This window comes from Microtus oregoni, unplaced genomic scaffold (genome assembly GCF_018167655.1).
Source record: "Microtus oregoni isolate MIOR12 unplaced genomic scaffold, Mior012 000082F_ref0000272, whole genome shotgun sequence".
Lineage (NCBI taxonomy): Eukaryota > Metazoa > Chordata > Mammalia > Rodentia > Cricetidae > Microtus > Microtus oregoni.
The window spans coordinates 3,347,643-3,374,282 of NW_024544542.1; the positions used below are offsets into that span (position 1 = coordinate 3,347,643).

The window sequence follows — 26,640 nt, forward strand, 5'->3', positions numbered from 1 at the left end:
GCTTGCGGAGAGCAGCCGAGCGGGCACCGCAGTCCCGGGAGCCGCCTCGGAGGGAGGCTGAGCTCCTAGCTAGAGAAATGTGCGGAAGGCGGAGCGAGGGAGGCGGGGCCCGCGGGAGCTGTGGCCGGGGAGGCGGGGCTAGAGGGAGGGAGGCGGAGCTAGAAGAAGGCGTGGTTATATGGGGGCGGGACGTGTGGAAGATTGAACCTACTCGAAGGTAGGCGGAGCTAGTGGTGGAGCCCGAGCTCCTGGGAGGTGAAGCCTGCGCTCCAGAGAGGTGGAGCTAGAGGCGTGGAGGTGGAATCCGAGCCAAAGAGGCGAGGTCCGAGGTGGGGAGGCGGAGCCTGTGCCCCACGGAGGCGGAGTCCTCGGTGGGAGGCGGGCACGGAGGCGGTGCCGGGGCGGGCTGCGCAGGCGTCCCTTGCACCTTGTTGATTAGTCAGTGCCGGGAGCGCTGCTATGGCGTTCCTCGGACCCGCGGCTCCTCCTCACACAGTGCTCGGGGCGGAGGCTAGGAGGGGGCCGAGGAGGAGGAGGCGGGCGGCCGGCCGCCGCAGCTGCAGAGCCGGGGCCAGGGGAGGCGGAGCGGGAGGCGCCGCAGCCAGCCGGACCGCCTGCAGTGCTACCCTGGCTTGAGGGCGCGGGACGCCAGCCATGCCTCGGTGTGGCCGCTGAAGCCGGGCGCCGGCGTCCCCGCCGCTGTGCCTCGCTGCCAGGCTGCCCGCGGCGGGAGAGCGAAGCCGCCCGCCAGCCAGCGGTGGAGCGGGAGAGGGAGCGCGGGGCCGGGGAGGCGGGGAAGATGGACCCGGTGCCCTCGTTGGGCTGCAGCCTCAAGGATGTGAAGTGGAGCCCAGTGGCTGTGCCGCTCGACCTGCTGGTCAGCACCTACCGGCTGCCCCAGATCGCGCGGCTGGACAGCGGTGAGTACCGGCGGGGCGCGCGGGTGCCAGGAATGGTGGGACCGGGGAGGGGATAGTGTTCGCCCCTAGCCGTCTACTTGGCCTGCGAGGCTGCCGCAGCCCTGGCGCGTTGCTCTTCATTCCCCCCAGCAGCCGCCGCCGCCAGAGAGGTGCAAATCAGAACCCTTGTAGTGCAGTCAATAAGGGCACCTTAAAAAAAAAAAAAAATCAACATCGTGGAAACCTGCAGATAGTAACCTTGGACTCAAGAATTACTCAATCTGGGAACCCTGAAGTTTTCTTAGGCAACTTTCTGACAAAAATAATTGGGCTCTGGGTGGTATCTTGTTTGGGGTGCTCTCTCCAACTGGCCCGCTCTATGTCTGCCAAGAAGCTGCAGAAAAGCTCCCGGGTGACCCAATGAAAACGATCACGTTTCTTGGAGAGCTTTTATTACAGCTCGTCTATTCTGTTTAACACAACATCGAGTGATTTGGGGTTGTGTGCAAAAAATGTCTTTAGCAGAAGTGATGGTATGCTCACGGTTAATTATTAGCTTAGCGCGCTTCCAGCTTAGAAAAAAATATTTTAAGCCACTAAAACATATTGATTTGCAATCTGAGCTCTGAACCAAGAAATGCCTGTATTTCCTGAAACTGACCACAAGAAAACAGCCAAGAACACCCCCCACACACACACACACACAGATTATTCTGCACGGTGACATCTGCAAACAAATATGTAGATTGCTACTGTCAGTCAAGTGGACACCTTTATGTTTGAGAGTTGTGACATTGGAGGGGACATTTTAAATGGTGTCTGTTTTTTTGCACTGTAACTTCACCGGGTTGGCTTCTTGGGATTTCAGATTGTAGGGAGAAGTCTGCTTTGCTGTAGGGCAGCGGGACCCGGGCTGGCAGCAGGCAGTGTATAGATAGAGCCTTGGTCACAAGCAAGTCCGATTAAAACAGGTTTGAGCAGAAGATATCCTTTCTTTCAGCCACAGACGCTTGCCTTACTCCTTGCTTTCTAGAGTAAAAGAGTGTTTCACAGGAGACACACAGATGTCCCCGAGGACGACTTACTCTATTGCTTGTCTGTGGGGTTAGGTTAGACACTGGAAACACTGACAAGAGAATTAACATAGAGGAAAGTTGTAAGAGCAGGAGAACAACATTGGTATGCTTGCTGTCCTTGTCTGGTTGGTGGTGGTGGTTGTGGTGGGCACTGGGAATAACCTGGGAGTTTATAAACTAAGAATGAAGTGTACAATGATAATAACTGTTGAATCGAGGTGAGGACAGATGGCATATTGAAGCATTTCTGCTTAGCATGGGGGTGGCGAAGTGTGTTGTGCTTTAATATGTATCTGCAGGTGTGTGTATGGTGTGTGTGTGTGTGTGTATGTGTGTGTTTGTGCGTGTGCGTGCACAGTTTCTTTTCCTCCTTCCCTGAGCAAAACTGTATGTTTTGGCAGGTTGTGAATCTTTACCTTTCCATTTCCAGACCTTCCCTCATCGCTGCAAACTCTGCCAAAACTTCCTAGCTAGGCAAGAGAGCATTGGTGCATATAGTATGCAAATCACTCAGCCGTCCTCCAAGTCAAAGTGCAAAGAGGCTGTGTATGAGCCTCAGACACAACTCTTAGTCTCATTATCCACTTTCCTATCCCTGTCATTCATTAAAAGGAGCTGAATCAGCACTGAGCTCACCCCACACTTCTTTTCAAATTAGGATGTGGGCTGCAAGTCTTAACACTGTGTCCTTTCAAGCCTTGGGATGGATTTTGATTACCATGTGTAATTCCAGTTCTTTATTGTAAATTCCTCTTGTGATTTCTGCACACCAAAGTCATACTTGTAGCCAGTACTACTGTGTCCCTGGTTATTTATTAACAATGCCATCTCCTTTTTGTTAGCATAGATTTTAATAGCTGCATAATATTCGATGGGAATGGCTATAACATATATCTATCTGGTTCCCTATTGGTGGACATTAAATTGTGTTTATATCTACTCCCTCGTTGTTGGACCTAAAGTTGCTGTTTCTTCTTCTTCTTCTCCTTCTTCTTCTTCTACTTCTCCCTCTTTAATACTTGTAAATCCTGAGATAATAAGCATTCCTATACATCGGCTTCTTTTGGGGGTGAGAATGTATTCCTACCTTGCTGAAAGCACATGCGAATCCCTTTAAAACTGTGATACACTTGCCGTTGCTCTCAAGACCAAGGGTTACTCATGCAAACAGGCATTGTGGGAATACCACTGGCCCATATCCTTACTATGGTAGTTTACTCTTTGTTTACTTCTTAAATCTTTGCTAATCTGATGGGATGGGGGACAATTATTTTAACAATTTAATTTGGGTAGACTTTAAAAGAGCCAAATTATAGATTCTTTACATTAACAAGTTTCACTGCAGTACTGAGGACAGGTTAAGGGCTTTGCTAGCATAGTTTAAAATGCCCCTGGTAAACTCACAGGCTTTGTAGAGTCCTAATCTGGTGTGTATTTTTTTACCCAGTTTTAATGCTACGGGAATATTTTAGACACACACGAACACACAAACATCTGCTTAGACAGGAAAAGTAGTAATTTTTACAAATCATTTGCTTTAAAAGAAACCAGAAAGAAATGGAAAAGACATGCCACAAGTTGACATTATGCCAAGAGGAAGATAGGGGCCACCTTTAAGCTGTCGTGAAAGAACGCTGGAAGTTGGAGTTGGTCAGTGTTGATCATCGGAGCCTGCTGTATGTAGGCGTGTTTCCACATGTTGCACGCATTGTTTCTGCTCCTCAGCAGCCCTGCTTTAAGGATTTAGGGGGCCTGGACGCAGAGAACTTGAGCAATGAAATTCAGAATGAGCAGTGGGGTTTCCAGCAGCTTCTGTGCTGCCCCTTATCACAGGCTCCTGCCGAGAGGCAGTGGGATGGGGCGGGTCTGACTTCTGCTCTAAATAGCCTCACTGTGTCTGAAAGCTTGAGGACCAGACCAGAAAGTCAGTTTTTAAAGTGGTGTAGGCACCGAAGTAAGTGCTGGAGTCATCCATCGTAAGTAGATGACTTTCTGCTTCCCAAAGGAGTGGCTGAGAAGGGAAGAAGGGAGGTTATAGAAGGAGAGAGAGGGAAGGTGAGGGAAACAAGTGGTGTTTGGGGCTTGTATTTGTATCTGTTCAAATAGCTTCCTTGTACATTTACTATTTAAAAAGTAGTAACTCTACAATATGTAAAGAATTTTCCAATTCTTTGCCCGAGACAGGTCAGTTAGATGCATTCAACTTGATATGTTCAACGATGGAATTTTTTTTTTTTGTTGGTTGTTTTTGTGTGTGTGTGTGTTTGTCTTTGTTTTTGATTTTTGTGATAGGGTTTTTCTGTAGATTTGCTGCCTATCCTGGAACTAGCTCTTGTAGACCAGGCTGGCCTTCAACTCAGAGATCCGCCTGCTGGGATTAAAGGTGTGTGCCACTACCGCCCGGCTCAATGATGGAAATTTTAAATTTCATTTATTTGTTTGTGTGTGTGTGTGTGTGTTTGCACATGCATGCCACAGTGCATATGTGATGGTCAGAGGAAAATTCGTGGGAGTCAATTTTCTCTTTCCACGACGTGGGGGATGGAACTCAGGTCATCAGACTTGGCAGCAAGTGCCTTTACCTACTGAACCATCTTGCTAGCTCTCCTGTGAAGAAATTTGTCTTTGAGTGGTAAATACAATTGGTGAGACTTCCTGGGTCTTCCCCCCCCACACACAAGTCTTTTTGGGGAACCCAAAAGAAAAGCCTGTATAGTGGTTCTCCCTGGTAGAGTTGATAGGATGGCTGCACTCAGCGCGGCCGACCCCAGGTATTGATTAGCTCACTGTTAGGTATTCTAAATGGTTGTAGTCTTGTAAATTCTTTGTAGGATCAGGGTCCACAAATTCATTCAGAGCCAGAAATATTAACTCTTGCTCCATTCCAGCAGTCCATGCCTAAAACCAGGACTGAAGAAGCTGCCCATTTTGTAGCTTCATCTTGCAGAAGTCCTAGCTCAGAGTTTCCTTTTCTCCCCTTTCTGTCCCTCCATCCTCCCTCCCCCTTTTTCCATTCCTTCCTTTCTCCCTTGCTTCCCCTCTCTCTCTTCCTTAAAGACTGTATGAACTCCTGTGCCCTAAGCACATTTTAAACTTGTTCTTTAAAAGTTTTCATCTTTGCTTGCAATGCAAAGAATGCTTTGTATTTTATAATATTCACATTTTAAGAAACATAGTTATTTCAAAAGCTCTAGTAAAATCTTTATTTGATTCCCAATATTTCATATTTTTTATCACATTTGTTTTGTGTGTACATGTGTATGTGTGTGTATGCTTGTCCCCTGATGTGAGTGTGGAGGTCAGAGGACAGCCTGTAGGCATTGCTTCTCTCCCTCTACCTGGTAGGCCCCAGGGATCAGGCTTGGCAGCAGGTACCTGTTCCCATAGAGCCAATGGCTTTATTGATCACTTCTGTGACAAGTTCTGAAACAGAAAGAGTAAATTTAAATATAGAATTTTGTACTTTTTTAACCATAACACTTCAGAATTTGAAGGTTTCCAGATGTCAATAAAATAAAATGAGACAGTGTTATTCTGTGATGGGGCATGCGTGGTGTGTGTGTAGAGGTCAGAGGACAGCCATGTGTTATGGGATTTCTCCCTTCATACTTCTTTATGTCAGCTCTCGGGCTTGAACTCAGAGCATCAGGCTTTTGTGCCAAGCACCTTTACCCATCAGAGCGTTTAGTAAAGAAAGGATTAGAGCTGGGCCTATTGTTTAGTGATAGAGTGCTTACCTGGCACGCAAGAGGCCCTGGGCTCATTCCCGAGACACCCCTCCCAGCATAGACAGAATTTCTTGAGGTAGAAAAATTATCACTCAGATATTGGAGACTTTCACCCGTCAATATGCACCAGTATTTCTGTTGTCTCCTTTGCTTATCCTCTTGCGATCTTTGTACCCCTGGCCAGTGTATTTGAGAAAGATCTGGGAGAAAACATCACATATGAGTTACTGGAATTTCGTGGGTAAAGGACCATTGAGGGGTAGGTGAAGAGCAGATTCCATCATCACAGACGTGGTCCCCGCAGGAGAGAAGTCCTTCCACCATAGTCATGGCCCAAGCAGAATGCCTTTTAAATAAGTAGCTTTGTAAGTGAGGAATCTGGAAATACAGCGGCCTGTAGTTTTGAGGAAACTTGGAAATAGTTGGTTTTACCTTTGAACAGTTTGAAGATACTGTTCAAGGTATCCCAATGGTTCAAGGGTAGTAAAAAAGAGGTCAAGGCTTTGTTTCCAAAAGGAAAAGGAAGTCCAAGGCTGCAGAAAATGACGGAGAGAGGAAAAAAGAAGGTGATATGAGTTGAAAACAGGTAAATAAAACAGCTCTCGTCTCCTGCCTCATTGTATTAGTTACTCTTTCCCCTCTGGGACCCAGTATCAAGCCAGAAGCAACTTAAGGAAGACAAGGTTAACTGTGGCTCACAGTCTGAGGGGTGTTAGTCATCCTGGGAGGAAGGCCTAGTGATGGGGGCATGCTCTGTGGTCACAGGAGCTTGTGGAAGCTGCTTGCTCACATCCCTGCAATCAGGAAGCAGAGAGGGATTGGAGACACCCAGATGGCTTTCTTCTTCACTTTTGTTTTCAGACTGGATCCCAGCCCCGAGTGTGGTGCCTCCCACATTCAGAGTAAGTCTTTTCCCTGTAGCTGATTCTTTCTGGAAAAAAGCTAACATATACACCCCAAGCGTGTCTCAGTAATAAGTCTGGTCATGTTTCTTAATCCAGTCACGCTGACTATTGAAATTAACTATTGTATTAGCTATGGGGGAAGTCCATTCTGATTCTATGCCTTGGGGTATTGGGTAGTGGGAACTTGGGTTTAGCATTGTTGTGCTGAGTTGTTCTGTGACTTTTATCAGTTATGCACCTGGAGACTGTAGAAGCAGAAATATGAACAATTAGACCCCCCAGTGGGCTCCAAATGGCTGCTTGCAAATGTCAGAGATCCTTCTAAATCCATGCTCTGCCTTTGAAATTCATGTAAGTTCTGACACAGTGCTCTGTGATTGATGTGTGTGTGTGTGTGTGTGTGTGTGTGTGTGTGTGTGTAATGTTGCTTTGTTAAACTAGCAACATAAAAATATTGCCCCAGAAGGCATATATACTTATCTAGGGCTTCATTTCTCTCTGGCAGTCTGTATTTCCAATATAAAGGGTGTATATATAAGCCCAGGGAAGATAAAAATGATGCTAAATGATGTTGAATTTGGAGTCAAGAACTCTCTTGTACAATCTTGATCAGGTTTCTTCATTTCTTTCATTTGTAGTTTTTTTCATGGAGGAAAAATAGACATACCTGCCTCTGATGTGTCTTGTAAATGGGTCTATAATATTAACTAATATTCTTTAAGACTATACTATGTAATGCCCTATTATAGATATTAGAATTATAGGAGTGAGAAAAACTTTGGAGCCAGCAGTCTTGTGTATCTACTTATTTGGGGCGTTAATGTAAATAGCATATATGAATAACATGTGTATTGCATAATATCATATATGCATATTTAAGATTGGCATAGAGATGCTTATATGCTTTCAAAGGGAGGCTTCTGCACATATCTGAGAGTGCAGAAGGAACCAATAGATTGTAGTACACTTATACAGTAGAGGGAGGAACAGAAATGCTCCAAGTGGCTGAGCCTGGTTCCTTCTGTGAATTATAGATACCTAGACATCTGCAGGTTATAAAAAGAACTAAGTCTTCATCAGTGTGAAAGTGTTATAAACTAACTAAAGGTTGGGCCAGGAGGGATGAAGTCAGGAAGAATTTTTAACTGAATCCAGTCATGTGGTACCAAAGTAATGAGCTGAGGCATTTAAACATTCGAGTGTATGTTTACATGGTTTGGCTATCAGTGGTCTTTTTAGTGCCTATAGTTACTTTTGTATATAAGGTACATGGTGGGAAAGCCGGTTTAATGTTGTCTCATACACTGTATACTTCTAGGTTTTCCTAGTTCTCCCTTACTCTGATTACTGGCCATGTCTAAAAGTGATGAACTCAGGATGGGAGAGGATGTTGTCTTAGGCAGTGGAAGGTGATAAACATTTAGATCCAAGAGGCGAGGGCGGCCATAGCTACTTTAGTGTCTTTGTATTCAAGAACCGTGGTTGTTTTGAAAGTCTTACATGAAATGCATTTCCACACTGGCATTGAGAATCTGGGAAAATGCTTCGACTGCTGTGATCATCTGCATCATCAGTTGAAGAGGGAGTATTTTGGGTCTTTTCCTCTCATTGGCTGCCTTACTAAAATAGCCAGTTCTTGTAGGCCAGCTTGCAAACTCATTTATTTTTGTTGGCTATCCCTGAGGGATCTGCCTTTTCACTTACTAAACCACAGCTCGTGGAAGACTCGTAAACTCCCCTCTGGTCTTAACAGGACCCTCAATCTTTAGTACACCAGCTCTTATGTACAAAATGAAAAGTAACTCCCATTCATGGTTACATATTTTATCATTCTTGAAGAAGATACCTTGAAGCAAAATACCTGCTAAAACATTTTACATTTCTAGAAATTAATTCTTCAATGGAGTATAAGCCTCCCCCACTTCCCTACCCACTTCTACTCTGAAATCCACAAGAATCTTTTCCCCAACTTCAGGTTAATGTTACCTAGAACTCATTTTATTATCTCTCAGTTCCTCACACAGACCCCATCATATGGGAGACTCTGGTAAGCATTTAACAAATGAATGAGCAAATCTCAGTGTTAGTAACTGTGTGGCCTTAGACATCTACAGGCCTGTAATAGCAGTTCACCTTGTCCCATTTGAGGCAGATATTATATTATTAAGTTTATAAATTAGAATCAACCTTCTAGGCAAGCAACAAGAAAAATAAGAAACTCATAGACCATCATAATTTATAAGACAGTGGTTTACGGAGCTGTTAGTTATAGTATTTTAAATAAATTCTTTTTAGAAATTGTGACTTATTTTTAGGCTAAATAAAATTTACTGACTAAATAAATCAACTGTCATGCTAACATGAAGGTGACTGTCCATGTTGCATGGGGACATGCCTTTGAATTTTAAAACTTTGATGTCATAGTGCTCACGTGATCCCCTTGTTTGTACTAGAATGCTGTAATCCTTGAGACTGGTCATCTCTTACCTCTAGAAAGGCCCAGTGAGGTAACCATCTCTCTAGCTGCCCAGGATCTCATCATGGACACTAGCAATTTTATTTCTTAGCAAAGCAAACCACTTGGTTCAAATGTGCCACAAGACTATAGTTGCTAATTTGAAGCAGTTGTTTCTTCCTAGAATAGCCATAAAACTGACTGTAGTGTCTTAATCCCAGACAATGAGTTTCCTTTTATGCCCTTGAAGGAGTATTCTGTCATAGGAAAGGAAGGAAAAACAACACTCGCAAGCCCTTTGCAGGACTGTGGATGAATTGCCTTACAATACAGGGCAAGTCATTGTAATTGATTCTGCTAATTGTTAAACCCAGATTGAAGTATTTAAACACCACTTGGGCTTGGATGGCTTAATGGTTGTTTAATAAGTACCATGTTATTGAATTTAAAATGCAGTATGAATTCCTTCCCACTGTGGAGACGTTTGTTATTCTGGGTAACACTGAGCTTGCACTGATGATTGTTGGGAGTGGGAAAGGTTTAGAGAGGTTGTGTGTGCTGGTTAATTTTCTGAGCGCGATAGAAAGTTTTCTTCAGCCGCACACTTTTATTTTCTTTATTAAGGTGATAGTTTCTTTAATAACAAATTTTAAAATGTTGGAAATGAAACATGCTATTTTTCTATCAAGGGACTAGATTTATATATCTCAAAATAATAGTCAAGAGTCACCCCCTTTGTGTTATTTTTGTTGCGTTTGATCACGTCTACTTGCATTTAGGCAGTACGAACACTGGCTATTGTGGAGACTGTCTTCCATTCATAAAAAGGTTGAAGAATTTCTGAGAAAACCTTTCATGACACATGATCATCTGTCTCTGCAGACGTTGTTTCTTCTGTAAGTGATGCTCACTTTCAATTACCTTCTCCTATAGTCACCAAACACTAGTGAGAGTGGTCAGAACCAAGGGACTAGCATATGCCCACTCCTTTGTCATTTCTGAGCCGTAGTCTCATGCTCTCAGCTCTTATTTCAGACAGTTTCAGGGTGTTCACATTTAGAAGAATTCAACATTCATTTTTACCTTGGGGCATCCCGCAGAATCAGTCAACTCCAGGCCCAAGTTAAAAAGCAACTTAATGAGTTGAGAGAGAGGCACATGTGCATATGTGAGAGCAAAGTGCCCTAGAAGGTTCAAATTACCTACTTAAAAATAACAAGTAACAGAAAGCTGTGTTAAGAGACCGCCCTTATTTTTTTCTGTTTATTTTGGTCCCATGTTTTGGTCAGTTAAGATGGAGTCAGAAGATAGGTTTGGCAGTAACTGCAGAAGCTCATTTATCTTAGTTATGTATATCAGTCAAGGTTAATTTCAGTCATGCATCACAAGTTGAAAATTACACACACACCACACAGGGACTTACACAACATGGAAAAGCCTATTGGTGTGTTGTCCAGGACTGACACACAAGGTTCAGAGTTGAAAATTTACACCGTTCTTCTGTCTTTCTGCTTTGCTCGCTTCAGGCTGTTGTCACTGTCAGGGTGACCTCATGGTTCTGAATGGCTGCTGGAACTGTTAAGTTATTTTGTCTGCGACTCACATAGCAAGAAGGGCCAAGGGGTATGTTCTAGTTCCTTGCCACATCTCGCTCACATCTCATTGGTCAGGACGTTGGCACTTCGGCATGGAAGTGTCAGAAGGCAGAGTTGAAGTCTGACTTCTGACTGAGGGTCCCTATGGCAAGAGATGGGTGCACTGGGCATGAGGGACCGCCTGTTACTCAGAAGGGTTTTAGAGCAGCCGTAGCTCCCTGAGATCTCCCTTGTATTTAAGAAGCCTGTTTGCTTGCTTGTTTGTTTGTTGGGGGGTGGTAATTAGGACTTATGCATGCTAGGCCAGTAATCTACCATGAGCTACATCCCCAGCCAAGAAACTCTGTCATTAGAGCTGAGAATGCTGTACCAAAAGTAGGCCTCGAAGAGTTATGCGTCTATAGGAATGGTGGCTGTGGCACACCCCACCTTATTCTACAAAGGGTTATGCATTTATTAGGATCGGTGGCTACAGCACACCCCACCTTATTCTACAAAGGGTTATGCATTTATTAGGATCGGTGGCTACAGCACACCCCACCTTATTCTACGAAGAGTTATGCATTTATTAGGATCGGTGGCTACAGCACACCCCACCTTATATTCTACAAAGACTTACGTATTGGTTAGGATCGGTGGCTACAGCACACCCCACCTTATTCTACGAAGACTTACGTATTGGTTAGGATCGGTGGCTACAGCACACCCCACCTTATTCTACAAAGACTTACGTATTGGTTAGGATCGGTGGCTACAGCACACCCCACCTTATATTCTACAAAGACTTACGTATTGGTTAGGATCGGTGGCTACAGCACACCCCACCTTATTCTACGAAGACTTACGTATTGGTTAGGATCGGTGGCTACAGCACACCCCACCTTATTCTACAAAGACTTACTTACGTATTGGTTAGGATCGGTGGCTACAGCACACCCCACCTTATTCTACGAAGACTTACGTATTGGTTAGGATCGGTGGCTACAGCACACCCCACCTTATTCTACAAAGACTTACTTACATATTGGTTAGGATCGGTGGCTACAGCACACCCCACCTTATTCTACGAAGACTTACGTATTGGTTAGGATCGGTGGCTACAGCACACCCCACCTTATATTCTACAAAGACTTACGTATTGGTTAGGATCAGTGGCTACAGCACACCCCACCTTATTCTACAAAGACTTACTTACGTATTGGTTAGGATCGGTGGCTACAGCACACCCCACCTTATTCTACGAAGACTTACGTATTGGTTAGGATCGGTGGCTACAGCACACCCCACCTTATTCTTGCTTCCACTTGTATACTTTTTACTTTCTCTCTGACTGATGCACTCGTGGGATTAGCTGTATAATATTTGAAAGACGTTCTCCCCCTATTCTGGTCCCTTAACCAGAAAGATGTGACAGTTGTAATTAAAACAGTATTTTCTATTTTCCTTGTTACAGGCAATTTTGAAAATATAGAAAAAGAAGGCAGAGTGAATATTGGCTTTAAACTCGAAGATCATATTGGTTGTTAGATAACAACTGGTATTTGGCAGATATGTAAGACAGATGTGGAATGTAAAGAAAATACATGTAAACGTGGGACCAGCCTGTACATCACTCAGACTTGCACACTGCTGTGCTATACTTTATTATTTCTGGAAGGTAGAATTATTAACGTTAATGGACTTGTGCCTTGCCAGTAAATCATCATTAGTTTTTTTCACCATTTTCCTGCTGTAAGACATGCCTTTTGAGTGTGCTGTTTTTGAGAACATTTTTGTATTTACATCGGCCAGTTTCTTATCATATTATTCTTTGAGGCTCCCAGAAGCAAAAGTGTTGCTTTTAGATTGTGAGGTGTTGGTAAATCACAGCTAGGAATGTTTAGACACATGGTTCCCAACCTTCCCAATGCTTTCACCTTTTCATACAGTTCCACATGTTATGATGACCACCAACCAATAGTTATTTTCGTTGCTACTTCATAACTGTAATTTTGCTACTGTTATGGATCATAATATAAATATCTGATATGTTGGCTATCTGATGTGGCTTCCAAAAGGGGGCCATGACCCACAGGTTGAGAACCACTGGTTGAGCCCATGATGAGTAAACTTGTCACTTTGTATGTCATTTCTTATTCTCTGTTAATTTAGATAATTTAAAAAAAAAACATACGTTTTTCATTTGTATTAGTGTTTCTTTGGTTACAGTTAAATTAGCTTCACTAATAAATTTTTATGTGAATTTCCTGGGATTTTTATTCAATTAAAAATTTTTTGCAAAGATCTTGTGATCATACTAACAAAAAATCTTAATGCACTTTATGTTGTTTTCTATGGAATATTTATGGATAATCTCAAGTTTATCAGAAGTTAGTCATTTTCTAAATTTTCTTTCCTTTTTTTTTACTGTTAAATAGTCGTTGCCTCTGTTTTTGTAATCGAATAGTTATGATTATTTAAAAATACTGCATGCCTTCTTTTTTGCATGTAATCCATAACATGCCCAAAGTGATGTGTGGGCCAGCTGGGTGAGCCAGAACATGGTTCCAGCGTGTTATAGCCATGAGTGTAAGCACTGGTACAGGATAAATGACAGCAGGGCACTTCAAGACGTGGGGACGAACAAATGCAAGAGCTTGAATGTCATTGTCTTCTGGTGAACATCTGTGCAAACGCTGTCTTCACCATGCTGTCTGTGGAGAAGGGAGTCAGGAAAGCCTGGCTCAGGTCTCTCAGCCTGTGATTGACAGAAAAATAAAATATTATCTCAGTCTGCCAACTTTGCACTGAAGGGCTTTACAAGCAGCTGTATCTATCAGCGTGGAGAGGTGACAGTTTTGAAAGAGAATCTTTTATTGCCAGAGGAAAAGTCTCAAATTTACTACATCGCGGCTGAGGAAGCTCATCCCAGCCTTCTATGTCTCTCCTTTTGTTCTCCCTTCCGTCCTCACCCTTTGGTCTTCTTAGACTCTGCTGGAAGAGAGTAATCTGAGTAGCTTATGCACAGTTTAGTACTCTGATATCGAAGGAGTTTCAGGCTAAGCAGAGCCTAGAGAGCAGTGACCTTCACCTAGCTTATTTCATCCTTTACATCAAGTCTTCCTACCCTTGAAACCTTGCCTGCCCATTTGTCTTAGTCATTGTCTTATTGCTGTGAAGAGACACCATGATCAAGGCAGCTCTTATAAAAGAAAACATTTAATTGGGGCTTTGCTCCCAGTTTCAGAGAGTTAGTCCGTTATGATCATGATGGGGAGCATGGCAGCAGGCAGGCGTGGTGTGGGAGAAGTAGCTGAGAACTGCATCCTGATCTACAAGCAGAGCGAGACTCTGAGCTTGGCATAGGCTTCTGAAAGCCCACCCCCAGGGACACACTTCCTCCAACAAGGCCACACCTCCTAATTCTTCTAATCCTTTCAAATAGTGCCACTCATTGGTGACTAAGCATTCATATATATTTATGGGACCATTCTTATTCAAACCAGCAGATTGTAATCTACTTAATCCAGTGTGTGTTCTTCATACTTGCTCTGCATTCACCCGGTGTCACAATTTACCCAGACACGTACGCAGTCCTGTCACTGTTTAATAAAAGTTGACTACTTTTATTAAAAAAGGATTAAAAGTGTGCACCACCACACCCAGCTTCATTCTCTTTGATTGGAAATCCCGGTAATTAGCTCTCCAAACCTCCTTGTCATTGATTTCACTGTTTTCCAGAATCTTCTAGTTTGTGTCTGCTCCTCTCTACCACCTCTCATATCATCGTCTTCCCAAATGTTATGATGTCGCAATCAAGCAGCAAACTTTGCAGTGGGGGAGAAAAGAATGAGTCTCACATCAGATTCAAAGCCCAGATGATAGAGTGAGTGGGTTTGATTTAATGAGGGTTGATAAGACGAAGTCCGAGAAGTCTCCCACAATTCTTGCTCTGTCACATTCTCGTGTGGGAATACCACTTCCCCAAGGCTGTGTCAACCTTCGTTTAAGATGTTCTTACCAGCTTGATGGATGTAAGTGAAATAAGGTCTTATTGTTACATACATACATAAATCTCTTCTCTGAGAATCAACGTGTGTGTGTGTGTGTGTGTGTGTGTGTGTGTGTGTGTGTGTAGGTGCATACAGAGCATGGTGTGTGCATAAGGAGAACAGAGGACACTTGTAGGAGTCTGTTCTCTCACTTTTTTGTGAGGGTCCCGGGGAATGAACTCAGATCATCAAGCTTGGCAGCAAGGGCCTTCAACCACTAGGCCATTTCACCACCCTTCTAGGTAGGATTTGTATTCTCTGGGGACATTTTTATTTACACTTATTGTATCTGCTGACCATGTATTATTCCATTTAACAGATTTTAACTTTTACACAAATAGACATCTTTAGTCCTGATTAAGAAAATCCACCCAGAAACATAGGTTGTGTGTGTAGTCTTTTAGATGGTTTAGGAAGATTTGAAATTTTCAAATATGTCTTCAGTCCATCTGGAATTAATTTTTGCATATGATGTAAGATTTCTATTTTCTTACAGGCTGTTGTTATGTGAGCCTAGTTATTAAAAAAATCTGTTTACCCACTGATATGAGCTATCTTTGTTGAATTTATTTTGCTTTTTAACAGTAGGAAAACACACTTGAGCCGCACCTGTCTTTCAGAGATTACCATGGGCTGTGTTCCAAGAACATAAAAGGTTAATGAGATCTGAAAACAATCTCTTTATTCCCTAAAGAAAAATCGTAGAAGACCTGTCTCTCTAGTATTGACGTATTCTTCTCATCCAGTGGCCATGGGAGATCCAATATTTGTTTGTGCAAAGAAAAAATTAAATTCCTTTTGAAGCAGGGCTGCCCTGGTGAGGTCTGGAAGCGATAGGAACTTGTTAAACGCCGTCTGGAAGCAGAGTCCAGATGCTTTGGCAGTAGGCTTTCCCTAGGGATGAGTTTGTTTTACATTGATTCTCTACTAAGCTGCTCTGTGTGTGTGTGTGTGTATGTGTACGTACGTGTGTGTGTGTGTGTGTGTGTGTGTGTGTGCGTAAGAGGAAGGGATGTGGGAAGAATCAATTTAAGAGGAGGTTTACAAGTCATACTCACTTTTAGATTCTGTAATTAAGTGTGTAGTTCTCTTATTTTCTGTACAAACAAGGGGCACACTATTCTCAATGTGTATGCATCTACTTCCCTCAGACTCCATAGTTACCTACTTCTGTCCATTTTGAAAGACTTAAGTTTCTCTTACATTTTATCTCTCCCAAAATAATTGTTAGCATTGTCTTCCTAATTCCTTTAAATCACTCTTGCAGAGGCCAGAATTAAACCTTTTTAGAAGAGATGTAGAACAATGTGGGCCTCATACCTCAGGTTCAAAATTCATAGTGTTTGCATAAATAATGAAAGTATTCTCTGAAACTTTGTTTATTGCATGTGTCTTGTGCAAAATTTCAGCAGAGCCACAACTCTGAATTTCCTGAGGAAATTTATAAAGCTGGAATAGTGTGTGCTTAAATATTTTATTCTATTCTAGATTTGTATTCTCGGCTGTGGGCAGAGATCCAAGTTTCCCATCTATCACAGGTTGCACAGGGACTAGTGTTGATGTCCCACTTGGTAGATTGAAATCCAGGTGAATGGCTCTATTTCAGGCTCATTGAGATCATATGATGTGTACACATGTGCACACACCTCATTCTTCACACTGCAGTCTTCTAGCAGGTTCTGGGCAAGGAAAACATCTCAGCTCCAGAACCTCTTTCCTTCCTGCGAGAGCTCTAAGTTCTGCTAATTTAGAGACCTTTAAAACTTTTCCTTGTATATATGTTCCTTATATGTGGGTGGTCCTGGGTTACATAAGTCATGTTCATACAAACGTACATTCTAGAGTTTTTCTAAGGCTCTGATTTTTTCACACTCAATTCTCAAAGGCATCCATCTATTAGCTGAGATTATTTATGTGTATTGGCATAATAGAAAGAAATTGGATAGATGAAGACAATGTAGTGTTGAAATTTCGCAGGTGGATCATTGATATTTGTCTAAACTATTTCAATCGAAAGCTGTTTACATTTTTCAGTGTGTTGTGGGAGAATATTCCAAAACAGGTACTAATATATTTACTGATTCTAAAATGCATGTTTTAATTAGAATGTGCTTTATGGTATGGCATAGTTGAATCGGTGGTGTTTGTTCTGTCTTGGTTGTTGTAAAATGATGATTATCCTACATCACAGATGTTGACATCCCAGATGGCATGAATTATAGCCATTCTATAGATTGTCTTTCAGACAAGTCATGCAGTGTTGAGAGCAAACATATGAAACAAGGTGTGAATGCCCCAGTAACGAGCAGGATATAATCCAAGCTGAAGTCAAGGAGCAATCCCCCAGAGGCCCTCTTAACGGCTTAGTCCTCATCATGGTGCTATAAGGAGATCATGGGAACTCTGAAAGGTAGGCATTAATGAAGATACTTCTGGTCACTGTGCTGTGCCATTGAGTGGAGTAGAGGGACCTCATATCCTCTCCCTCCTTTTTGCTTCCTGGCTACAAAGTCATGGTTTTATGCCATGATGTGCTGCTGTTGCCTGGCCATGGGCCCCAGAGTAACAGAGGAACTGACAGAGTAGACCCTCCAAAGTTGTAAACAAATATAGATTTTTCTTATAGGCTCTTTTCTTATTTTTTTTTTTGTTTGTTTGTTTGGTTTTATAAGAGAGTTTCCCAGCAAAGCTCTGGCTCTCCTGGAACTCACTCTGTAGTCCAGGCTGGCTTCAAACTCAGAGATTCTCCTGCTTCTGCCTCCCCAGTGCTGGAATTAAAGGCATGCCCCACCAGCACCTGGCGTAAGTTGATTATTTCAAGTAAGTATCTTTATAGTAACAGAGAGATAACTAAGAGGAAACTATTAGGATACATGTGTGTGTGTGCACATGTGTGCAGTACATCTGTGTGTGGAGGTCAGAGGACAGCTCTTGGGAGCTGATTTTCTCATGCTAACTTATGGGATCCAGGTAACAAACTCAAGTGCTCAGGCCTGTGCACAAATACCCCTCCCCTCAGAACTGTCTCACCACCCCAAGGCCTCCTTTTGTGGTCTAGTATATGATACACACAAGCATACTAACAAAGTAGTGCGTTAAATGATGCTCACCCCATCCTAAGTGACAAGGCTATGTCTAATCCCTTTTTATGTTATGTTTCTTAGATAAAGTCTTTGCAGATGTATTTGACAGTCCTGAAGTGAAGGTACCACCTGATTTGAATGTAAAACCACAGGAGGCTTCCTTCTAAGAGGAGGGAGGAGAGCTTAGAGAGATTTGGAATGGAGTAGCAGTGGGACCATGGAGACAGAAAGAAGCTGGAGAGAAGGTTATATAAGTCAAGATTTACTTGGTACCATTAGAAGTGAGTGAGGCAGAAAACAGAAGTAGAAACTTCATAGGAGTGTCGTCCTGCTCAGTAATTAATTTGGGGTTTGGCCCCCAGAATGGGGAAGGAATAAATCTCTGTTGTTTTAGACTACCCAGTTCATATTAATTTACTATAGCACTCACGGGAAACTACTGGGCTACATGTACACACAAGCATATGGACACACACAAGTTTTGCTGACCTATAGTTAAGTAAAATGCTAGAATTTTAAAAATAGAAGTTATAAATATAGACTTTACCCTAACATCCATCAATGGGATGTGTGAGTGGGAGTATGGTATGTGGTTTACACAATGCTATTCATTTACAAACTATAGCTCATGAGCCCTGCTATCTGATACACACAGTACCAAGAGCAAGGAGCACAAAGATAAATAAATGTCGACCCAATCTTCCAGAGGCTCACAGGCCCACTGGGTAGGTAGGTTCCTAGACAGTTAAATGTTAACTTGTGATAGGCAGAGATGGAACCTCATCTCAGAGGTCAGTTAATTTTGCCAGGGACTCTTGAGCAGCTTCTCAGAAAGCGTCGTTTGACCAGTGAGCTAGTCAGTGAAGTATGAATAGAATTTTGCCCTGTTTAGAACAGGCATAATTGTATTTCTGACAGAGGTTCAGAACAGCCGAAACGCAGGCATCTGAGAGAAGAAATGAGGCCCTAAAGACAAGCTGGAATGAGACTTGGAAGAGCTCTTACATACTGAAGTTTGCCTGTCACCTGTGGCCGCACAGGTAGCCCTTAATCCCGGGCTCCCTTCCAAAGCACATGTGACAGTGGATACATTGGAGTCCCTAACTGTGATGATTTCTTTGCCAAAACTGCAAATAATACAGTGATCTATATTATAAAGACTAGGTAAGCCACACAGGTCGGAAACAAGTTACCAAACGGAGCTGAAAACCATTAAAGGGCCACAAGTGTAGCAGGTATCTAGATTAATTTTTTTATAAGGATCATTTTCATTATTTTGGAAGATCATTTAGAACAGTAAAAGGTCAGGCGTAAGAACGAATATAATCTTCAAGAATATTTCTCAAAGAATCAAACATTCTCTCATAATCAAAATAGGATTATGTAGCCAAGGAACAAAGCATCCATTAGCCCAAGCCTGTTGTGGAGAAGTGTGCAGGGTGATGGCACCGACTTGTAGCTGAGTCCTGCAGCATAGGTGATTGGCTGCGAGGAGAAGTGGGAGCTCTAGCTAGGCCCGAGGTTACTGGCTTTGGTGCCAGTACTGTATCAAAGGTGACCATTCCCCAAAAAGCAGGTGGCTGCTGAGTGTTAGTGAAAGACAGCTCCAAAATCACACTTTTCAAACAGAAAAGGTCAGGCTGTGGATCCAAGTGTGGAAAAGTAAAGCATGTGGTAGCTTGTGCCACCCCCAGGTCAGTCCCTGGCATTCACATAACTGAATATGTAATGCCTCACAAATTGACTACTCCACAGCCTCCTCCCACTGTGGGTCCCAGGTTTGGAGTTCCCAGAAGTGTGTGTCCACATTGTTGAAGCAGGAGAATAGTAGGCACGTCTCACTTGGGTCCTGTAAAGCCTCACTGTTACATGCCATTGTTAGAGAACTGGCCACACACATTTAGCTTTCAAGATCCATGCCATCTGCATGTGTCAAGAATGACTCCAGTGTTGGTTATGGTGGGAGATATGGGAAGACAGCATGATTATCTGCAGGCATGCGGGAGTATTTTAGGGAAGGTGTGTTTCAAAGTTGGGGAGTTTGCATCTTGAGAGACCAGGGCAAGAGAAACGGAACTAGGAGCTTGAATGCAGTGGTCATAAATCAAGTGAATGTGATAACAGGTGAGACTGGAGCCACTTCAGAGGTGGGAAAAGACCAAGGTTGATAAGCTTGTGGAGACAGATGTTCTGACCCTGAAACCCTGTATGCTTTGTAGCAGCTGGCTATAACTTTTACATTTTATCTAGTGCTTGCCATAGGGTTGGATGAATCACTTAAACAGAATGTGGCTTTTGTAGACTCCCAAATTGCTGACTGGTGTTCGGTGATTTAAAGGGTGTCTTTAGATTTTGCAGGAAACTCTCCACAGTTTTTCAGCCCAGCAGGAGAGATGATACCTAGCAAAGGGTATCTACTGTCAGTTGGAATGGAAGAAGGCTAGTTATATGTCGATAGATACCAAGATCACTGAGTACTCAGAAAATTTGAATGCCTTCATTTTCTTTCCTGTCTGCCTCAGACAGCGAGATAGGCTTATCCTTGCTGTAATGATGTTCTTTTTATAGCTTCAATTACTGGCAAAGGGAGGTAGTTAATAGCAGTTTTCCCCAGACTGGGGTTCAGACATAAGACTTGCATTTCCTATTCTCCATTCTCTCAAAAGGTTTTACACATTTGCCTGCTGACCTCCATAGGGGTCTACACTAGAGTACTCACTTTTGAAACGTTTTGTATGTACACATATAATTAATTACTCTCACGAAGTCACTTCTCCTTTCTTCAAAATTGTATATTTATCAGAAAAATGAAGAAATAGCCTGGCCCTGCTGCATGCTCCCAGTTTTTTTTTCCTGAAACAAGTTCTCATGTATCGTGTAGCCCAAGCTAGCCCGAAACTCACTCTCTATGTCCAGGATGACTGCAGGCTCCTGATCCTGTTTAATGTGATGTCAGGGATTCAATTCAGGGCTTCCTACGTGTTAGACAAGCACTCTACCAGCTGAGCCACATCCTGAGCCCATCATTATCTTTTAATGGAAAGTTTGAGGCATTGTGATAGCAGTAATGATAGTAAAATGACAATTCCAGCCTTCACAGTTGGAGCAATCAATGTTTCATTAACTTTTTACTTTCTGATAGCACTATGAATGACTGAAAGAAGTTTAAGTAGGAAGCTAGCTTTTACTTTTTGTGCATATAGGTGATATATATGCATATATCATATATATGCATCATATGTGTAACACACTATATGCATCATATATGTGCATCATACACACACATACACACCCCAAGATGGAATAATTATACATCCATAAAAAAGGGGGCATTCAACAAAGGATCTACATGAACACAAAACAAGAAAATCGGTGTTAAATTCTATTACATTGAACTTTATAGTTACCATGCTGATCTTTCCAGAAGGCAAACTGGAAGCAGAATTATAGAAAGTACAAAATTAGCTTCAGTCCAGTCTTTAGAATAGATCAACATGCCTTGTCAGTGAGGAAGGAATAATACCACCTGCTTTGTTAACTATTTGTCATCATTACATGTAATTAAAACTTAATCTCAATATTGCTATTTTTCTACAATTTAATTGTGATTCATCATGAATGGGATATGTACAAACAATTCACCTTTGATACTTGCTGGCAAGTGTATCAGCTTGCTCCAGCTTGCAAAGGGAAGAGGGGGAGGATGAGGCCAGGTTCCTAACATTGCCCTGCCAACATGTAACCTCACGTGCTTATTTATGGAGCTGTTGGCTAACTAGACACTAATTTCTGTTCTCAGAATTGGCCCATCATGGCCCACAGAAATCCTGATACTGACACTGAGATGTTAATTGAGTGCTAATTAATGTGTTTACATTATTAAAAAACTACCACCAGCTTGAGAACACAAGCTTTTACCTTCTTGACAGGAGCGCAGAAAACTGTGAAACACAACAGTTGTGTGCTTTCCAAGTGGGCTAAGGCACTAGTGTTCACACCTGTGTAATAATTAGAGTTCACATTTATCCAGGACTAATTACGGCGCTGACCATTGTTCAGTTGTATACGTGATCTCATTTGCTTCGAATAGCCCTGACATAGGACAGATTTGCAGGTCATGGAGCTGAAGTGCAGTCAGTGGCTGGAGGCCTTGAGAATACAAACACAGTTCCAGCCTGCCTCTCCTAGTCCTCACACTGGCCAGCATTCCTCACTGTTTGTGTTTGTGTTGCACTTTGCAAAATGAGACAGTTTGTTGTTGGTTGTCTTTATGAGAAACTGAACCTTTCTGGGCAAAAGTATCGAAAATAGGTCTGCCCCAGTAACCAGTGGGAAGCACCGTGAGAGTTCTGAAGAACCCTTTTCAGAGGACAGGAGCTGGAGTGACACTGAGGACCCCAGTGTTTGGAATATTTGTGTCCTCCCACCCCTGCTTCCCAACAGTGGGGCTAAAGGGTAGGATCTAAGGGCAAGATAATAAAGAAGTGGGAGGTGGCCCATAACAATACTAATAATTTTCAGTTTTTGTTCTCGGCTTTTAAAACACACATTCCCAAATTGTCTGTGTGTTTGTGTGCATTTGTATTGTCTACACAGATATCCGTAAGTACAGGGTTAGCCGTCACTTACCATGAGATGTGACTTGAAGGAATGCTCGCCTTCTTTCCAGTGAGCCCTTCCCTCTGGTCTCTTGTATCATAGCTCATGCCCGTAGTCAGGGGGCCAGTGTGCTTTATGCAACAGGAGGGAGGAGCAACCGCTGTGGAAACCAAGCAGAAACAAGCTGCAGGGGTGATGAGAACACCGATGTGTCATGAACAGGCGTGTGATCACACTTAGCTTCCAGTTTCAATAATCAATAGACTCCCACTGTCCAAAACACAGCAGGATCGGACCAGTTTTGCGTTGTTATGACATTAGTGGTGATTCTTGCCCGACTATTCCAAGGTGTAAGAAAGGTGGACATCCGAACTTTTCACATAATGGTAACGTGTCCATAGATAGACTTACACTCCCGTCTGAGGCGAGAGCGTTCTGAGGGACGTGGATAGCACCTCACGATGGGGCAAACCTCCACACCGTGCATGTTACTGAGAATGGAAAGGCTTACCTCATGCATCTCTACTTCCTTGTTTTACACTGAAGTCTTTAGTTTATGAGATAGCATCCGCGGAATAGTGACATTATTGTTGTATGTGTGCTGGGTGGTGGTGTTAGCAGTGCCCTGTGACAGGACTGGTACAGCAAGCTTCTCAGAATTGGAAATGTTCACACCAGTTCACACCAATCTGACCTCACTTCGCTTAAGTACGCTCCTCCCAAGTAGCGGTGAGTTTGTCCTAAGCCTGAGGTCAGCACCTGGGCGCCCCAGGCTCACTCTGGCCTGCGATGGTCTAAGTAGCGGCCGTCATTTTACTAGAAGGCTGCGCACCTGTGCACATACTTTCTCAGTTGCTTTTGCACTACTATCACAGACGTGAATAGGAATTGCATAGTCTAGTGACAGAGTCCATCCACCAAGCCTAAAATCTTTACCATCCGCTCACTTGAAAGAACAAATTGACCAACTCTCATCTTAAGCCACTTGTTCTTAGCTACTTAACTTTAGTGTTTGTTTATATGGATGGTGGTTACATGTTGGCAGGTATTGTGAGACTGACAGGCTTATATATGAGTCTCATGCTTGCTCATTTAATAGATGATAGGTATGGAACAAAAGAGATCCTCAAATTGGCCCATTTAGGAATACAGTGTGACAATCCCTTATTATCTATGTCACTGTTATCTATGTGTGAAATGGCATAATTTCACAGGCCAGGCTTTTACATACCCTCTCATGAGACACCTAGATGAAACAGACTAAATTCTTTAATAAAATATCACAGAGCATAGAACCAAAGAGCCAGAGTCATCTCATTTGACAAAGCAAATCATGAAATTCTTCAGGTTTTCTTTGTTTTCATTAATGTGACTGAGAACTGTGGAAATCAATTGAAAGCATGGTCACAGTGGAGAAGGCAGGTGGGAGGAACAAAGAAATATAAGGCCCCCACCTACAAGAAATGTTGAAATTGGAGTTGGAGTGCTGAAGCCACAGTCGGTAGGTCCTGGAGCATCAAGAGTTGAGAGCAAGGCCATGGCTAACCACCTGAAGTCCATTGCCAGGACTGTTGTGCTTCCGGAGAGGAACATGGAGGTGCATACAGGACCCTGAACAGTCCTCACTACTGAGGCTTACTGAAGCCATAAAGCGATGGCGCTTCTATGAGAAGCCCTGCCGCCGCAAGCGGGAGAGCTGTGAAACATGCCATGGATCTACCACATGGTAATGGCTCCAAAGATTAACTTTGTGATGCCAAAGAACCGGGCAGACCCATGGCAGGGCTGCTAAGCCTGTGGACAGAAGGCCCACGTTAGCTCTGTGTCCAGCTCTTCTTATCCAACCCCAATCTCTGTTAACGTTCTCTACAATAAACTCAGTCTCTCTCATGCACACAGGAAATGTTGACATTTACTGTTAGAGTTACATCATTTTCACAACTATTGCAGACTTAGAAGATTGAATCTGTAGCCATTGTGAAAGGTAGTGCTTCAGCATTTTTCTGTGCCATAAAACAAATAGGTTAAGCTTTATAGATGTCATCGGTCCATTGGTGAGAGAGAAAATTGATAGGCTGCCGCTCCCGCATTGAGGGGAGTAGCTCAGTGGTGGACACTCCATTTAAGGGTATGCTTAAGACCATGGGGCTTATTTTACAGCAGGAGTCAGGGAGGAGAGGGGAGTGAGGGGGGGGGGGGGAAGAAGAGGTGGAAGGAGAGGGAAGGAGGAGGACCAGGGCAGGAGGAGGGAGGATATTTTGCAATTTAAAGGCTTGTTTTTCAGTAAAGTCAAGGAAATTTGCATACAATCTGAGGTGAAGGATCATATACCATAGGGTTAAGGATCACACATTTGATGAGTGGCTTTATTAATGGGTTTTTAAATATGCAAAAGAAAAATTCAAAACTCGAGAATTTTGTTGAATTCTAATGTAGTGTAGAAAACTGTTGTTTCTTAAAGTTATCTGTATTAAATTACAACCTGAAAGAAATTCTAAAATTTGGTAACAGATATTCTCATCCAGAGTCTTTGGCGGAAGCCACTCTCTAGTGAGCATAAATCAGGTGGTGGTGGATTGTGGATGTTCGTCTAGGAACAGCAAAGCTGCCTGTCATTGTGTTCTTTGTGTGGACAGTGCAGCCAGGGCTATTGACAGCTGTGACAGTTGAGCCCTGAGAAGACAAGGACAGAAAACAGCTGGTAACAAGCCCGTGCTCACTCCGGACAGCGCGTGGGAACACTCAGCAGGGCTAGCTGGCCGTGTCTGAGCTACACACACAGTTTCGTCATCTCAGTGGCTTGGGAATTTAATCCCCGCTTTTATACCTCGAATCCCCAGAGGAATTGCAGGAGGTTGGGGAGTAGTGTCTGTGGGCGCAGTGATCATCATCAGCTTAAGAACCCTCATACAACCATGTTCTGACTCCACAGTGACAACAGTGTGGGAAGCAGGAAACTGGAGCTTTGTGCTTCTGTTTTCCCATTTCTGTTTGCTCGGGAGGTTGTTATTTTGAACCATTCAGGTGTGAATTCCAGCCCTTATTTTCTCTGGTCACTGTGTGTGAACCTGAAAAGTCAAGAAACTTCTCTACGCTTCCCTCCTTTTCTGGAAGTCTCAGCATCCCGTTTTGTCCAGGATTACCCTCTGGTGCCCGTGGGATTGCGTATGGTCCCCTTTTCCACTCAGAGCACCCTCGTAGGGCTGGAGAGATGACTTAGCAGGTAAAACGTTGAAGTCTGGATCCCTAGAACCCATGTGAAAGCCAGAGAAGGTATTGGCACATGTATTTCCAACGCTCTGGAGGCAGGGACAAAGGTTCCTGGGCAGGATGGCTGCCTAACTTCCCAGAATCAACGGTGAGCTCCAGGTTCACCAAGAGCCCCAGTATAGTAGAGAACGGCTGAGCGAGACACCTGACATCGAAGTCAGGTGTACAGAACACACAGGCACACATGCATATGCCTCTGCACAAACACATGTGAACATACTTACGAAATAGACGCATGCAAGAGCTAGTGTCCTAGAACTGCCAACACATGGGCATTCTGTTGACTGGAGATAGTACCTCCATCCTCCTCAGGTTGCAGTGATGAAATTAAATAGCATAAAAATGAGGAACACAACTATGCTTACATTTCCTGGTGTTCGTGGCTCTGCTACTGAAATAATGTGAGTGTAATTTTATTCTATTATTACCTCACTGAACATTTTTGATAGGTGAATTTAAGTTAATACCAAATGACCTGGTTCTGGGATTATTATACATACTAATTAAATGTTTGTGATTTAAGTATTCAAACTTTTTAGACTGTGGACATAATTTGTCCCTGACAGTAAGATGATTCAGTTTAGAATCCTACAAAACAAGTGAATCTTATACACACAATTTTAGCTATTTAGTCTAGAAGTCTGTCAGCCACACATCTTGGTTTCATCATCTTTTATTAGATTTCTGACCTATATTCAAAGGCAAGAAATTACTAATTCATGAATTCTATATTACCATATGCCATGCTTTTGACAAGACTTTCCAGTGCATTTCCTTCTCTCGGGCTGTCTCTTTTCTGCTGACACAGTGAACGTGCTCTGGAGGAGCACACACCTCTGTCCCTGCAGCTGCTGGTGCTGCACGTGGCCAGGGCACCGCTGTACTCGTAGGTTACTGACATGCTATGTGACAGCTATAGACCTTTGATTCATTCCACGTTCACCCATTAACTGCACATTTTCCCGTCTGCCTCCAAGAGCCTTTTAAAATGAGCTGTAC

At 43.1% G+C, this 26,640-nt stretch overlaps 1 protein-coding gene and 1 pseudogene across 1 annotated transcript in view; both read left to right on the forward strand.

Moving 5' to 3' along the window:
• Window positions 1-450: 450 nt before the first annotated feature.
• The window catches only part of LOC121441859 (GRB2-associated and regulator of MAPK protein), a 180,432-nt gene continuing 154,242 nt past the window's right edge, over window positions 451-26,640 (forward strand). Inside the window, exon 1 of the mRNA XM_041643181.1 lies at window positions 451-920. Within this exon, the coding sequence (XP_041499115.1) occupies window positions 800-920 (121 nt within the window). The 5' untranslated portion in view covers window positions 451-799. The remainder of the gene's footprint in view (window positions 921-26,640) is intronic.
• LOC121441860 lies at window positions 23,909-24,163 on the forward strand (annotated as a pseudogene).